Raw genomic sequence first — 17,366 nt, 5'->3', positions numbered from 1 at the left:
TTCCTGGTGGTCTCTTTGGGTACAAGAGTCTAGGCACAAAACAACCACACTTGGAGAGACCAGTTTGCTCCCGTGTTCGAGCTTTCCCAGTCTGGCTGGAGTTGGTGTGTTCCTATTATCTCAGGTAAACTGTTTCAGTGGGTATTCCCATCATGGTCTTAACCTCTTTGCTCAAATTCTCATTCCTTCCACTCTTCAGCTGGACTTTGGGAGCTCAGTCCAGTAGTCCAATGTGGGTCTCTGCCTCTGTTTTCATCAGTTGCTGAATGAAGATTCTACGATGATATTTAAGACATTCATAAGTCTGACTACTGGGCAAGTCAAGATCAGGCCCCCTCTCCTCTATTGCTGGGGTCATCCTTGTGGATTCCTGGGGATTTCTCCAGAACCAGGTTGATGCTAATCCTACAATGACTCCCTCAATCAAGATATCTCTTTAACCATTAAATTTCTTAGTCCCAGTAAACCAGCTTCAATTACCCCAGCAAAGCAAAGGTTTTACTGTAGTAGGTATCTTGTTAATCACAGCTGATTCTTCATCCCCAGCTAACTAGAAACACAGAATCTTAATGCAAATAACAAATATCCTCAATAAAGTCTTTAAAATTAACTCTAATCACAAGCCATGCCTCCATCTTTTGCATTGCTCTCAACATCCTCCGTTCTCTTACTGAATCAAACATTGAATGAACATGCAATGGCTTTTCTTACACAATGTTCTAAAAATTTTTCCACAATCTTCCCCTAAACTACATGGTCAGGTCTGTCACAGAAATACCCTACAATGCTGGTATCAACTTGCTTTAGAGTTTATGCTTCTTTAGTGAAACAAAATGACCTAAACCAAGTTGGGGAAGAAAGTGTTGATTTGGCTTATACTTTGTTACTGTTCATCATCAAAGGAAGTCAGGCAGCAACTCAAACAGAGCAGGAACCTGGAGGCAGAAGCTGATGCAGAGGTCATGCAGAAGTGCTGATTACTGGCTTGCTCTTTATGGAAATCTCAACTGTAGGGCCCACGGGTCTACCCCTCCTCTCAGGGTTCATCTTGAGGACAGCTTCTGGCCAGACATCTTGTTGCAGATTTTGGCTAAATATCGTGTTTGTTCCTGTGCTCCCTCTGCCCCTGGTGGTTAGCTATAGGGCCATTCTTTACTCTCTCATGGGCTTGGTAATTTTCCACCTGCCTGGGGGGATTTCCATTGTGCAGCAGCTAGGTATATAAGGTTTTTCCTAAGCTTGAATAAAGGGCATTCGACATTCTCTCCTCAGGAATGACCCATGTCTCTTGTGTGTTCCTTTAATCTCCAGGCCCAAGCACGGCTCTCGAATGGTACAGTAGCACAAACTGTACCATAGAGAGTAATGCAGGCATTACACTAAACCCTGCTTTCTTGTAGAACCCAGAGCCACCATTTTAGGTGTGGCACCACCCACAATGGGCTGGGCCCTCCTCCATCAATCACTAATAAAGAAAAGAACCTACAGGCCTGCCTATAGCCCGATCTTATCAAGGCACTTTCTCAGTTGAGGTTCCCTCCTCTCCAGTTACTCTAGTTAGTGTCAAGTAGATATAGACTTTGCCAGCATTCCAAACACAATGTTGCTGGTACTACCAAGGAATTTTCCTTTATTTCTGACTGCCACCAAGATTTCAAGTACAAATAAGGATTCCATTCATGACAGTGAACAAATAAAAAGAACCAAGGCATTAGATCAGTGAAAATTACAAAATTCATATACAGAGAACAATGTGAGTTTTCCTAAAAAGGAAAGACTTGATAAACATATAGCAAAGATGAGGTGAGACAAATAACACTAAAAGGTCATCGGCCTTGCCAAAGCTTGTCACAGTGGAAAGAAATATCACCAAATATCAGACAGAGAAGTCAAAGAAGATATACACACTGAAAAGACACTCTGTTTTCATAGACTGGGGGAGTTTAAATAGTCTATAGAACTCAATGTGCTCCAGAGTCCATACAACTTTTATGACATTCTCCACATAACTAGTAAAAGAACCTTAAAGACACTGGACCTCCTGACTTCAACAGATACCATGAAACTGGAGGTAATCAAAGTAGCATGGTATTTATTTGCAAAACACAGACACATAGATAAACAGAACAGAATAAAGACTTCAATAAACCCACACATTTACAGAAAATCAATTTTCAATAAAAGTGCTAAGAGCACACAAACATATTGGGAAAAGACAGCAAATAAATAAATATATAGTGTTAGGGAAATTGGATAACTCACGTGCAAGAGGTTAAAAGTAGAGTGATCTCTCACACACATTATAAAAATCAAATACAACCAGAAGGACAGCTCAAATATAGTATTCGAAAACCTATATTGTATATAAGTTTATATATTATACATTTATATGTGCAATATATGAATATTACATATTGCATATATGTTTATACATAATATATGTTTTAAAATATAAATACAAAATTCTATAAATATAGGATGATAAAACCACGAGAATAAATACTAGGAAAAATATTCGGGAAAGTGTAAACAGTAAGGACTATGGACATTTCAGACAAGGTTCCAAAACCCCAGGCAACAAAACCAAATAAACAACCAAATTACATGATAGTAAAAGACTTCTGGTCAACAAGGAAAATAGTCATCAGTAGCAAGAAGGGGACTATCTTCTGAAAAGAAGAAAATATTTACAAACTCCACTTCTGAAAAGAATTTGATATTTGAAAACATATAAGGAACTTAGGAAAAAAAACTAATTGGTTTTATGAATAATAAACCTAAATAGACATATCTCAAAAAAGACATACAAAATGGCTAGTGGGCACATGAAAAATGCTTAACATCACTAATCATCAGGAAAATGCCAATCAAGCCACCAGAAGATAACAGCTTACTCCATAAGAGTTATCTACTTTTAAATAAAATAGGTACTATTAAAAACACCAAAGAAAAGTGGGTGTGCAGATGGAGATGGCAACCCCTGCATAGTGGAGGTGAAGTGGAAATTAGAGTTGCCATTTTGGTAAACGGCATGAAAACTTCTCAAAAAGTTGAAAACAAAGGTGCTATGTGATAAAGCTATACTATTTCAGGATATACATTCAAAGGGAAAAGAAATAAATGTTGAAATGTTGAAGAGATGTCTGGGCACTATTTATAACAGATGAGAGATGAAGCAACTGCCTGTGTGGAAATGATGAACAGAGTGAGAAGTGTGATGCACACACCCTTGTGAACAGTATTTGGCCATAAAAGGAAAGTCTGCCATTTGCAGCAACATGGATGGAACTTGGGGTTAATCCATGTTTAAGTAAAAAAAAAAATAATCCAGACAGAAAGACAGGTATGACATGATCAAATCTACATGGTGCTCCAAAAATATCTATAATTGTTATGTATCAGTTAAACCTAATCTTAATGTCAAAATGTAAGGGCGTTAACAAAAGCAAAACCTCACTTGAATTCACTGCTTTCAGAATAGAATTGTACATTGAAAGAACTGTTTTTCTCCAAAATGATAATTGCCACTAGGCACTGCATGACCAAATTTGTAAGGTTACTTCTTAAATTTAAAGAATACAGTGACAGAAAGTAATCACATTCGACAAATTATACCTTTGTCTGACAAGGTTGGCTCATTAAGTTTTCAGTCTCTGTTGATGGGCATGTGGTCACCGGTTTTGATAACTGGCCATGCATCTGTGTTGATTGTTGCTGTGTGTTCTCTGACCTGGAGATACCATGACACTGTTAGAGAAATAAACCGAATACTGACCTAACACTCCCCCCTCCTGGCAGCACATTGTCAGTGAAGGGTACCAATTAGACTTTGAGAGCGATACTTTATAATCTGTCTCCATGGAGATCATATCCTCTATATTCCAAAACTTATCATCTGCTGCACAAATCCCAGATCCATACATGTAGATAATTAACACACTCCCTCAAGTATAAAATAGGCATTTAAAAACGACAATGTTTAAAACAGAATTTTTAATCCTCTCTCCAAAGCTTGCTCCCCCTCTATTCTTGTATATATTTGTAAAAGTTCTCTTTACTGTTAAAACATTTACTTTGGGTAAGATAATGCTTTCCCCTCACTCATTCTTCACACCTGTCCCTCAGGAAGCCTTCCCATCCTGAGTTTCTACCTTTTCAGTCTGTCTCCTGACTACTGTAGCCGTCTCTTCAAAATGCTCCTTCATTCTTGTCTACTAAGATCTACCTTCCACATCCAGGAGAGAGAGAGAGAGAGAGAGAGAGAGAGAGAGAGAGAGAGAGAGAGAGAGCCTTCTAGATTCTAGATCAGATCCACATGCTCCTCTGGTTTATACATTTGGATTGAGATGGTGCAGAACAAACCCCCGAGATGGCTGAATTCAAAGAATACATAATGACTGCAAAATAAAACACATGCTGCCTCTTCTGTTTATGATTTCTACTGTCACGGCCTAGTATCTTATTTCCATTTATCTTTCCATCATGCACTGCTGTTCATGAGGAGAGCTGGACAAATGGATGGACATTTTACTATTTAATCCTATCAAGTGATGTGACGGAATTTGATACTTCCCACGGTAGGCCTCAGTCTCTCTGAGGAATGTGTGGAGAGTGGGGTTGGGGAAAGTGGGGGAAGTGGGAGGAGGGGAGGGAAAGAGAACTGGGATTGATATGTAAAATAAAAAAGATTGGCTTAAAATAAAATAAAATATAAAAGTAAAATTTCTCTTTGACCTTAGGCATCAGATAGACCTATTTCAGTCTTCTGTGGCTCTTCCATACCACGCACTGTCCTGGGCCTATACTCTATTCTGTGAAAATTTGTTCTCAATAAAAAAAATTTTCATTTTTCAAGACAGGGTTTCTCTGTGTAGCCCTGGCTGTCCTGAAACTCATTCTGTAGACTCCGCTGGCCTGGAACTCGGAGAGCTGCCTGCCTCTGCCTGCCCAGAGAGGGGATTAAAAGAATGCACCACCACTGCCCCAGAATCAATAAAGAATCTTAAAACTGGGCTGGAGAGATAGCTTAGCAGTTAAGAGCATTTGTTGCTTGTTCAGAAGATCCTGATTCAGTTCCCAGCACTCACGTGGAGGTTTCATAATTGCCTGCAACTGGAATTTTAACACTCTCTTTTGGCTTCCACGGGCACCAGGGGCACACAGGCAAACACCTGTATATAGAAAGTAAAAATAAACAAATATTTTCTTTTAAAAAAACCAATCTTATACTCAACTCACCACAAACAGAAATGCTTTCCAACAGTCTCCTTTTTGACTATTTGATGTCAGAAACTGCTGAACCTATGGAAATGAGTCTTTCTTCAATATCCACTTCATGATGACCTATTTCAGATCCCTTGTAACTTTTGAAAAGTTCTCATATAGCTTACCTTTTAGATTCTAAATTAATATAGAGAATGGTCCCAAGGATGATAAATGAAACTGAAAACAGAATAATGAATACAACTGCAGCTTTCTTCCAATTTGAAACATGATTCCTGGTCCCTGAAAAACACAAACCAGAACATATTGTTTCTCTGATTACACTGTACTACCATCTTGGGGTCTTTAATTTGTAATGTTTTATGACTTGCTGTAGTTTAATTGACTCTCCAATTTATTCTATGAGATAGTTTCCCATTACCATGTAAAGAAAAGGAAAATTCTAGGTAGTTTCCTCTTTCCTTGAACATAATTAGGGATGTGTATGTCTTTAAGTGAGACACCATGACTTTGCCTTTGACTGCACAGGTGTGGTTTTATCTGCTATTCTTTTTCAATGAGATACTACAGAACCATTTTATGTGGGTGGAAGAGACTGAATATGAAGAATTTGATACTGGAATATGAACTCTTTTCTGAAGGCAATTCAAAAGAAGCAAAGTAACTTCACAAGAATTTCACAAGAATCAGGAATTCACGCCACTAATATTTATCATAGAACTAAGCAATGAAGAACCATCTTCTCAAGTGGTAAATTATTTCTTGTAGGCACCTGAATTTTAATAAATAATTAAGACTAACATCATAACACATCCAATAGATTTACAGAAGATACTTGTAGTATTTAATTCATATAACCAAATTGTTTGAATTGGGAAAATTGACAAGGAAAAGTAGTTGGCCAACTTCAGTTTCAAACAAACATAACTAAAATACTTATTTCTAACATTTTTGAGACTCTTTAAAAGTAGCATTAAAATATAAACTGTTAAATGAAAAAGATCAAGAATATTGACATAGCCTTCAGAAGGATACTTAAAAAATATGTAATGTGAACAGAAGAACGAGCTCCGGAGGTGAAGGATGGAGACAGTGAAACAGAAGACAAGTTATTATTTTCAGATATACTTAAAGAGATACCACTTTCTCAACATAAGTATTGAGGAAATGTTTTTGACAAAATGAACACATTTAGCCCCCCAATTGCCAAGCACAGGGAGGGGAGGGGCTCAGCATTTCCCACTCTGCAATGCTTAAATTTTTCCTGATGATATATTCAGGGAACTTGGAAAACCTTGTCTAGAGTTGTATATATATATATATATATATATATATATGTATATGTATATATATATACATATATATATATACGTATATATATATATATATATATATATATATATATATATATATATCCACTGGTGATCGCACAGTCTCCAGGGGGATATTACCACTGATGGCCCTGGATAAACTAAGTGGGACACAAGGTAATATCAAAAGTCATGAACCTAGGAGAGTGAGTGTGGGGAGAAGGAATGTGGAGGTGATGTGATTGCAGTGGATGAGAGTTAAGAAATGGAAAGAAAACAGAAAGGAATCAGAATGTATCATGTGTATTTGTGAGTGTGTGTATGTGTACAATTACCAAAAATATACCTTAATTAATAAAAATTGCTGTGGGACAATGGTTTGTACCCTGTCATTTGTATTTTAATAAAATGCTGATTGGCCAGTAGCCAGGCAGGAAGTATAGGCAAGATAATCAGGCAGGAAGTAGAGGCAGGGAGACAAGAACAGGAGAATTCTTGGAAGAGAAAATCTTGGTCCACAGTCGTGATCCAGCCACAGAAGAAGTAAGATGTGACTGCCTCTCTGAATAAGGTACTGAGCCATGTGGCTAGCATAGACAAAAATAATGGACTAATATAAGTTATAAGAGTTAATAAGAAGCCTGAGCTAATGGGCCAATCAGTTTATAACCAATGTAGACCTCTGTGTGATTGCTTTGGGACTTAACAACTGTGGGATCCAGGCAGGACAGGAATCCCAACAACAAATAGTGCCCAACATTGGGCACGAACCCATGACCCTGCAATTAAGAGGTTCATGCTCTACCGACTGAGCTAGCTGGGTGGCCAGGACAAACAAGTAGCCTTCTCCTTGCAACCAAAAAATGAACAATTTTCATTTTAAGGTGAAAAAAGAAACTTTCAATTAAAAACATTGCTTCTCAAAAGAAGGAAAAATTTCATAAGAGAACTTGAAGAAAATATTTATATAATCTCCGAGATAATATGAATAGAAAAAAGAGTCATGGCTATTAAAATGAAGTAGAAAGCTTCCCCAGATGGTTGGATGAAATTTTGATGAAAGTTTTCTAAAACAAATCAACTAAATTAACAGGAGTAAATTCTCCATGAAACAAAAAAAAAATATGGAAAGTTACATCTTTCTCACTATCCCTTTAGGTTTATCAAAATATCAATCATTATATTGGAACAAAATAGACCAGGTCTCCTTACCAAATTATATCATTACAGGTTTTCATTTCATTCTCATTGCAGGAATCCTATGGAAGCTGTCAAAATACAGGAATAGGAACAAGATTTATAGCTAGAGGGTTATTGCACACTATGTCACCAAGTGAGGGCCTGCAAAACTAATCAGTTACCTTTATGTACAATGGGGAGAAAAAAATACACAAAACTTCCTTGTTCTTTTGATTTTCAACAAACTGCTTCCCCTGTTGATGTAAGGTTTGAAGAAAGATTATATTGCTTGATTTTATTTTAAAATTTATGAAGTGTTATTGTACTTATCTTAAACACTTATAGCATAACTAATATTACTTGAGTGGCCTATTTAATCTTCTAAGCCTTATTCTCCATTGGATAATAATTTAAATTCCTTTTAGGCTCTGGTAGCAAACCTCTGAATTATCTGTGTTGGTTTGATAGGAATGGCCCCCATAGACTCATGTATTTGAATGATTGGCCCAAAAGGACTGGCACTATTAGGAGGTGTGACATTGTTGGAGGAAGCGTGTTATTGTAGAGGTAGTCTTTGAGATCTCTTGTTCAAACTAAGGTTTATATGGCAGTCTCTTTTTCCTGCCTCTGAATCAAGAGGTAGAACTTCTTTTCCAGTACCATGTCTGCCTGCATGCCACCATGTCCCGCCATAACCAGAATGGATTAAACCTCTGAAGCTGTACAATAGCCCCAATTAAATGTTTTTCTTTATCAGAGTTGCCATGGTCATGATGTCTCTTCACAGAAATAGAAACCCTAACTAAGACAGAAGTTGGTACCAGGACTGGGGTAATGCTATGGTAGGCCTGATCATGCTTTTGTTTGTAGAAATATAAATTTGGGGACTTTGTGTGGTGATATTTTGTTTGTGCTCTAACAAATAAAGCTTACTTGAAGATCAGAGGGTGGAACTAGCCACTAGCTAGCCATAGAGGTCTGGAGGTCTGTACAGAGAGACAGGAAATGATATGACTGGGCAGAGAGCGGAATATAAGATGGGAGGAGACAAGAGCTTAGCCTTTTTCAGCTGTGGAGTTAGCAAGGTAAGAGTTGGCTGTGGCTTGTTCCTTTCTCTCTCAGATCTTTTAGCATCTATCCCAATATCTGGCTCCAGGTTTTTATTATTAAGACCAACTAGAAGTCATGCAGAAACTTTGGATTAGGAAAGAAATGGAATGCTTTAGTCGTGCTTAGTGAGACATAATAGTAGGACAATGGAAGCCCGAGAGGCTGGGGATGGTTTGAACTGTGGGGGCCTGGTTCATGAGATTTCAGAGGAGAAGAAATTTAATATGTGACCTAGAGACTTGTTATATTTTGGTTAAGAATGTGGCTACTTTTTACCTTGTCCAAAAAGTCTGCCTGAGGTTAAAGAGTTTGGAACTTATTACATTGGTAAAAGGGAATTTCAAAACAGCCTAATATAGACTCTGTCATGTAGTTAATAGTGTTTACTCTTGAAAAGATTTATAATGAAAAGGAGCTGTAGTATGAGGAGCGATGGGGCCGCCAGCTAGCTTATGCCCCGAAATAACTACATGGAAACTGTATTCTTTTAAACACTGCTTGGCCCATTAGTTTTAACCTCGTATTAGCTAATTCTCACATCTGGATTAACCCATTTTTAATAATTTGTGTAGTACCACGAGATGGTGTCTTACCAGGAAGGATTTTAGCCTACATCCCTCTGGGGTTGGGTGTGAGAATCATGGCAATTGACTGACTAGGCTTCTTTTGCCCAGCATTCTGTTCTGTCCACTACATCCACCAAAGGGCTGGCCTATCAAAGGCCAAGCAGTTTCTTTATTAATTAACCAATGAAAGCAACAGATATATGACACTCCCACATCAAGGAGCAGGCCAAGCAAGTAAATATACAAAATGTGCAGACTGAGGAGGGAAGAGGCACTAGGAAGTTGAATGAAGCTAAATCCTATGTTAGGATTTATTTAAAGGAGATAAACAGATTAAAGAAGAACCAGATGCTAAATGGAATAAAGTGTTTGTGATCTCAGGACAGGATCCCACCCAGCTGAGCTTTCAACTTATGAAAAGGAATTAAAGAAGGGCTTAGAGCCAGGTGTGATAGTGCATGCTTTTAATCCCAGCACTCAGAAGGCAGACACTAATAAATTTCTATATTCAAGACCAGCCTGGTCTATAAAACAAGACCCAGGATAACCAAGTTTAGGTAATAAAGGATACCATTGCAAACAGAAAACTAACGATGTTGTAATTAAATAAGGCAGCCATGTTCCCATCCCTAGCAAACAGCAGAAGTTGGCAGCTTCAGCCACTTGGTCCTGGCTTTAGATTCAAGGATAGAAGATAGGGGTTACAGAATCTCCATCCTTCACTAAGAAAAGCCACAGAGACCAGGTGTGTGTGAGTGATGTCTCTGAATGGAGACCCAGAGAAGTCATTGCATGAAGTTGTGAAGATGAAGCCTGAATTGCCTTGGATACTCCAGGATGTTGGAGATGCCAGAGTCATGGGATACCTGCCAAGGAGAACTGCTAACTGGGAGTGGAACCTACCCAATAGGAAGCAGTGTGTGTATACTTGTGGTTAGCACAGCTGAAAGAAGTTGGAAATCTGAAGAGCATTTTGACAGCAGATATGGAGATGCAGAGCTTGGAGTTTTCCCAGCTGATTATTGGTTTTGCGTTGATCCCTTCTATACCCCCTTTCCTCCCTTTTAGAATGGTAATGTATATCCTGTGTCATTTTATGTTGAAAGTATGTGATCTGCTTTCTTATTTTTATTTTAAAGGGGATTACAGTTAAAAGTCTGAGAAGAGACTTTGAAATTTGGACTTCTAAACATGTTTAAGACTGTTATAGACTCTGGAGACTTTTAAAGTTGGACCAAATATATTTCTTCATTATGTTCTGGCTAAAAGCCTCTACAGGCAAAGGAGTAGAATGCAGTGTTTTGAGTAAAAATGGTGCCCATAGACTCATGTGTTTTAATGGTTGGCCCATAGGTGGTGGCACTATTAGGAGGTATGGCCTTGTTGGAGTAGGTGTGGCCTTGTTGGAGGAGGTGTGTCACTGTGGAGGTGGGCTTTGAGGTTTCATGATCAAGGTAAGCCTAGTGTGGCAGTCTCCTTTTCTGCCTGCAGATCAAGATGTAGAGCTCTCAGCTACCTCTCCAGCACCCTGTTTGCCTGCATACTACGCCCCATGTCATGCCATGACAATAATGGACTAAATCTCTGGAAGTATAAGCCAGCCCCAGTTAAATATTTTCCTTTATAAGCATTGCCATGGTTATGGTATCTCTTCACAGAAATAAAACCCTAAGACAGTGTCCTATTTCATACTTAAAACTAAGTTTTGTAACAGCTATCTTCCTGTGGCTTTGCATCTGAAGCTCATTAGACCCAAAGAGCACAGACTTTTCATAGTTGTATCTTCCAGACTTTAGATTTTCCTGAGGAAGTGGGAAGAAGTGCAGTCCCCTAACACATTACACTTTCTGAAAAGTATATTGTAATGGCTAAGGTCTTAGGCAGGGAGACAATTCACTTGAACAGTGCCTGTTTCCTTGTCTCTCTAAAAGCCTAAAATTCATCCATTAATTTGAAATCAAGATGATCAAGCTATAAAACTCAAAGGAGATTTTGGAGGTCTGTAAACAACACAGAGGTGATGAGACCATTCAGGTTGTGTGCTTTGACGATCAGTAACAACCCAGGTGAATACATTATTTGAAAGAGGAATTAGTTATTCTAAATCATTTGTTCATATATCAAAGTGGTATATTGCATATCAGGAAAGTCACCAAAATCTGAGCCATAGGAAAAGTAAATTCTCTACAGTCTGAAAGATCCACTGTTGTCTTAGTTCCCCTGTTTAAGCAAGAAAAGAGGGAGACGTTTCTTTTTGACATTAGAGAATAGTGAAGGCTATTTTGCTTGTTAAATTACCAGTCTCTATATGAGGCACTGTATTTTCACTGTAGATCAAACTTAAAAGGTGGAAGGGAACTAGAAAGAAAGCACAAATTCTCTTCCAGTTGAGAAAGTGTATATGTGAGAATCTCGCATGATCATTCTGAGAAAGAAATAGGTTAATGTTCTTGGTTGTTGAAAAAGTAATAAAAGACCTTTACTTAGTTAAAAAAAAAAAGTGATTTGGCCATATCTGGAACATAGCTTCTGAATGCAGAATCTGAGGAGATATTTCCCAGAAGATTTCACCTCAGTGATTCTGGTCTCTTCTTAATCAACTCCAACTTCTTAGTTCTACCTGAACAGTCTCTGTTGTCCCAGGAACACAAAGATTTTACTTCATTGGTTCTGGACTCTTGTTAATCACAGCTGGTACATCAGCCTCAGCTAACCAGAACCATGCACCGTCAACTCAAAATAGCACATGGCCCTGATAGACTCTTTAAACTTCACTCTGAAACTTCAAAAGCCAGGCCTTCATTGTCTGCACTGATTTCAACTTTCTAATCTCGCAAGTTCCCAGGGTGCTTCTCCCTGAGCTCTCAATCCTCAGTGGCTTTTCTAGTCTACAGTTTCACATCCCTTCTACAATCATCCACAAAACAACATTTTCAGGTCTGTCACAGCTCTCCCCTATTATCCTGATAGGAACTCGGCTCAGTAAGGACTTCTATTGCTCCACTGAGACACCATAATCAAAAAAAAAGCATGCTGGGTAGGAAAGGATCTAAATGTCTTAAACTTCCATTTCACTGTTCATCATCCAAGGAACTTAGGACAAGAACTCAAACAGGGCAGAAAATTGGAGGAGGAGCTGATGCAGAGGTCATGGAGGGATGTTGCTTACTGGTTGGCTCTACATGGATAGCTCCGCCTGTTTTCTTATAGAAACCAGAACCACCAGCACAGGGATGCCACCACCCACAATGGGCTGGGCCTTCCACCATCCAGCACTAATTAAGAAAATGTCATATAGGTTTGCCTACACTATGATCTTATGAAGGCACTTTCTTCCTTGAAGTTCTTTCCCTTCAAATGACTTTAGCTTGTGTCAAGTTGAGGTAATACAGCGCAGTGTTTATAGGCTCCAATATTTGAATGCTTAGTCACCAGGAAATGGCTCTTAAGTGGCATGCTTATTCCTATGTAAGTAAGAAGGAACATGAGGTGTGCCTTTGTTGGAATAAGTGTGGCCTTGTTGGTAGAATGGATCACTGGGTATTGGCCTTGTGGTATCAGAGGCCCAAACTAGGCCCATTGTCTCTCTCCTTCTGCTGCTTGTGGATCTCTATGTAGAACTTTCAGGCACTTCTCTTAGCACCATGCTTGCCTGAATGCCTCTATGTTCCTAACCATGTTAAAGGACTAGAGCTATGAAACTGTAAGCAACCCCCAGTAAAATGCTTTCTTTATAAGAGTTGTTGTGGCGATAGACATAGATTAGTGTCAGGGTCTTCAGTTCAATTCAGTTGAATCCATGTGTTTGTTTTTATGTCAATACCAAACTGTTTTTGTTTTTAATGTTGTTGTTGTTACTATAGCTCTATAGTATAACTTAAAGTTAGGAATCCACCCCAATGTCATTGCAGAACCTTCATCCAGTAACTGACAGAAGCAGATGCAGAGATCCATAGCTAAGTACTGAGCCAAGCTCCTGGAGTCCAGTTGAAGAGAAGGCCAAAGGGGTCAATATCATGACCACAAAACCCACAGAGACAGTTGACTGAAGTTAGTGGGAGTTCACTGACTCTGGGCTGATAGCCGGGGAACCTGCATGGAACCTAACTAGGTCCCCTGAATGTGGGTGACAGTTCTGCGGCATAGGCAGTCTGTGAGGCCACTGGCAGCGAGACTAGGATTTATCCCTAGTGCGTGAACTGCCTTTTTGGAGTCAATTCTCTTTGGAGGGATACCTTGCACAGCCTAGATAAAGGGGGAGTGCCTTGGTCCTGCCTCAAAATGGTGTGCCAGACGTTGTTGACTTCTGATGGGAGGCCTTACCTTTTCTCAGGAGTGGATTCAGGGTTGGATGAGGGAAAGTGGGGGGAGGGACAGAATGAGGGAAGGGAGGGGTAACTGTGGTTGGTACATAAAAACAAACTTTTAAATAATACTTAAAAAAAGAGTTGCTGTGGTCTTTTCACAGCAATAAGACTATGGCTAAGACAGTTGCCATATGAACATCCATATTATGCTTACCCCAACAAGAAGGGCTTATGAAAACAATGCCAAACTTTAGACTGAGAATAATATTTCTACCACTTGTCAAAAGGGAGATTGAAAACATATAATAATTTGTGGAGGCCGAAAAATGCAGGCCCATTTCCACCTTGTCTGCCATCAAAGTGTTTGGAGACTGATAGGCATAATTGTACCTCCTAAATCAGGAGGTGGTTGCCTGGATCTTTTGAAATTAAGATAGCTCCATGTCATCCTGACAGGTGGTCAGGATAAGCAAATGGACTTCTGCTCCTGTTGTAACTATGAGGTCACCTAGGGAACAGTGATCTTCAGTGTAAGAGGCCCAGGGCACCTTAGCTACCTAGACAACAGAAAGATAATGATTTTATGTCTCAGAGTGATAAGGGCATTGAATGTGTGTCATGTTAATAAAGTTTTTTGTTACCTCCCCCCCTCTATTTATGTTGGATATAAAATTGTGGAAAATAAACACGGGTGAATTTCAGAATTTTAGTCACTGGATGCTCCTCTTGATACATTCGACGTTTTCTTGCCTTAATATTTTTTATGTGTCTTCATATTCTTTACTTATATTTCTTCAACTCCCAAGCCCCAAACCTGGTAAGAAGTATTTTTTTTTTGAGGCCGGTTCTTGACAATAGGTAAGCCAGCTCCTCTACCACTTCTACTGAATGTGTAAGGGTCTGATGAAGATTCAAAATGACAGTCTTATACTGCTGGAAATTGAGGCTCAAAGCACATTAATGATGAACATGGTAACAAAGATTTGTAGACAAGACTATGGAAAGTGCTTGATGTAAAACAGTATAAGAAAAGTTACTTTAATTTCAAGAGACTTAATTAATTTCAGCCCAAGTTTCCCTTTGTGGTTGTTAAGAAAATCTTAAGAAATTAGTTTTAAAAGTCTTTTTTAATTATTAAAGATTTCTCAAAGCGTTCATAAGGTCCAGATATAGTAAGAGAAAGAATCCATGTGACAAGCTTGACATTTAAAAATGTGCTTCACTAAATAAGACTTAAAATGGAGCTGAGCATATGTCAGCAATCAAGCGCAGTAATAAATCTGAGGTAAATATTTGCAAGGGCAAAGAGCTGTAGCATCTACCTCAGGCTTGAATCTCCATAGTTAGACTCCAGGAGACAAGAAGTAGGACAGAAAGAGCCATGACTTTTCTAAGACTAGCGCATATTTTATATTGTTTATGTCCTTTCTACTTTTTCCAGTGCTAGAGATCAAACTCAGAGCCTTGTCCATGGCAAGCTAGCACTCGAACACTGAGCAATAGTCCCAGCTCTCTCCTATTTTATTTTAGTGGATTAAGCAAACTGTGTCTGCCATAAACACTAAGCGCAGCCAAAATAAATGTCTTTTGGAGGAAGATATTATCAGACCATTCACTGCGAAGACCATATCTACAATTTCACTCATATGAAATATACATGAGACATACATTAGTTTCCTAGCTTCCTTGAGGTAGAGAATGGGGATCTAATAGTTATGATTAAAAAGTATGGAATACCACAGTGAGATACCAATAATTCGTACCCACTACTATGGCTAGTATGATCATTTTTTTAAAATAGAATAACAAGTATTGGCAGAATTAGACAAGAACATACTTACATGATTTCTAGGAACTTAGAATAGTTTGACCACTGATAGCTCTTGGAAACATAGAACATTTAATCTATTATATAACTTCAAATTCAGTTCTGGGTTATTATTACTAGGGAACTGAAATATATGCTTATGTAAAACCTTGTACACAAATGTTCAAGAGGATTTATTCACAGTAGCCAAAAATGTGAATAATCCAAACATCAATGAACTGAATCATAGATAAATGAAGTGTGGTGTATGTAAAAATACTTTTTACTCATATAAAAACTGAAGATTTGATATGTGTTATTACATGGATGACCCTTGAAAGCTCTGCTATATGAAAGAAGCTACAGCCAAGTAGCAACATGTATATTATTGCTTGTGTATGAAGTAACCACAATAGATAAATCCAGCACCATAGAAAATAAGCCAGTGATGACCAGGCCATAGGAAGACCACTCACTTCGGTCCCTGAAAATTTTCCCACTCTTGGTAGTATTTGGTTTTTCAGGGAGCGGTGGAAATGTTCTGTAACTAGACATTAGTGATTTTTGCAAAGTACTTAGAAGATATCAACAATCTTCAAACAATACATTGTAATGGGGTAAATCCTATCTTAATGAAAACAAAGTGTCAAGGGAAAAAAGACTGGGTCTTTTCAGTGTAAAACTCACAAAGACAGACATCACCTCAGTGTAAAGGGTTGGAAAAATACTTTCCAATCAACTGTACCTAAGAAACAAGTTGGTGTGGCTATCCTAATATCTAACAATATAGACTTCAAACTATATTCAATCAAAAGAGACAAAAAAAGACATTTCATATTAGTCACAGGAAGAATCCATCAGAGGAAATTTCAATACTGAACATCTATGCCCCAGATACAACGACACCATCATATGTAAAAGAAACATTCCTAAAGCTTAAATCATATACTAAACCCTACACACTAATAATGGAAGATATCAATACCCTACTCTCAATAAACAGAAACTTAACAGAGAAATAAGAGAATTAAAAGATGTTATGACTCAAATGGGCTTAACAGACATCTATAGAACATTCCATCCAAACATAAAAGAATAAACCTTCTTCTTAGCACCTCATGGAAGCTTCTCAAAAATTAACCACATACTAGGTAACAAAGCAAATCTCGACAGATACAGAAATTTTGGAATAACCCCATGTATCTTATCAAATCACCATAGGTTAAAACTATAATTCAATAGCAACACAATTTCCAGAAGCCCATAAATGTATGGAAATTAAACAATGCTTACCAGAATCATCAATGGGTCAAGGAAGAAATAAAGAGAGAAATTAAAGACTTCCTAAAATTCAATGAAAATGACCATACAACATACCCAAATTTATGGAACACAATGAAAGCAGTGTTAAGAAGAAAGTTCTTAGCAATAAATGCCTACATAAAGAGCTAGAAAAATCCCACACTAGTGAGTTAGCAAAACATTAGAAAACTCTAAAAGAAACAAAGCTACCCAGGAGGACTGAATGACAGGAAATAATCAAATTGAGAGCTGAAATCAACAAAACAGAAACAAAGAAAAGAATACAAAAAAATCAATAAGACAAAGAGTTGGTTCTTTGAGAAAGCAATACAATAGACAGACATTTATCCAAACTAACAAAAAGGCTGAGAGAGACTACCCAAATTAACAATATCAGAAATGAAAATGGGGACATAACAATAGACATGGAAAAAATCCAGAGACTCATTAAGTTATATTTCAAGAACCCATAGTCCACAATTTGGAAAACTTAAAAGAAATGGACAATTTTCTGGATAAATATCATTTGATAAATTAAATCAAGACCAAATAAGCAAATTAA

General features: G+C 38.0%; 1 protein-coding gene across 1 annotated transcript in view; it reads right to left on the bottom strand.

The window, feature by feature from the left end:
- The window catches only part of LOC121462027 (nectin-1-like), a 48,536-nt gene that overhangs the window by 4,448 nt on the left and 26,722 nt on the right, over positions 1 to 17,366 (bottom strand). Inside the window, exons 4-6 of the mRNA XM_041673439.1 lie at positions 5,391 to 5,505; positions 5,088 to 5,171; positions 3,616 to 3,730 (exon numbers count right to left, since the gene is read on the bottom strand). Of these exons, the coding sequence (XP_041529373.1) occupies positions 3,616 to 3,730; positions 5,088 to 5,171; positions 5,391 to 5,505 (314 nt within the window). The remainder of the gene's footprint in view (positions 1 to 3,615; positions 3,731 to 5,087; positions 5,172 to 5,390; positions 5,506 to 17,366) is intronic.

This window comes from Microtus oregoni, unplaced genomic scaffold, assembly GCF_018167655.1.
Source record: "Microtus oregoni isolate MIOR12 unplaced genomic scaffold, Mior012 000023F_ref0000262, whole genome shotgun sequence".
Taxonomy (NCBI): domain Eukaryota; kingdom Metazoa; phylum Chordata; class Mammalia; order Rodentia; family Cricetidae; genus Microtus; species Microtus oregoni.
Note: the sequence above shows the minus strand (reverse complement) of the source record. Positions and strands in the feature narration are given on the sequence as shown.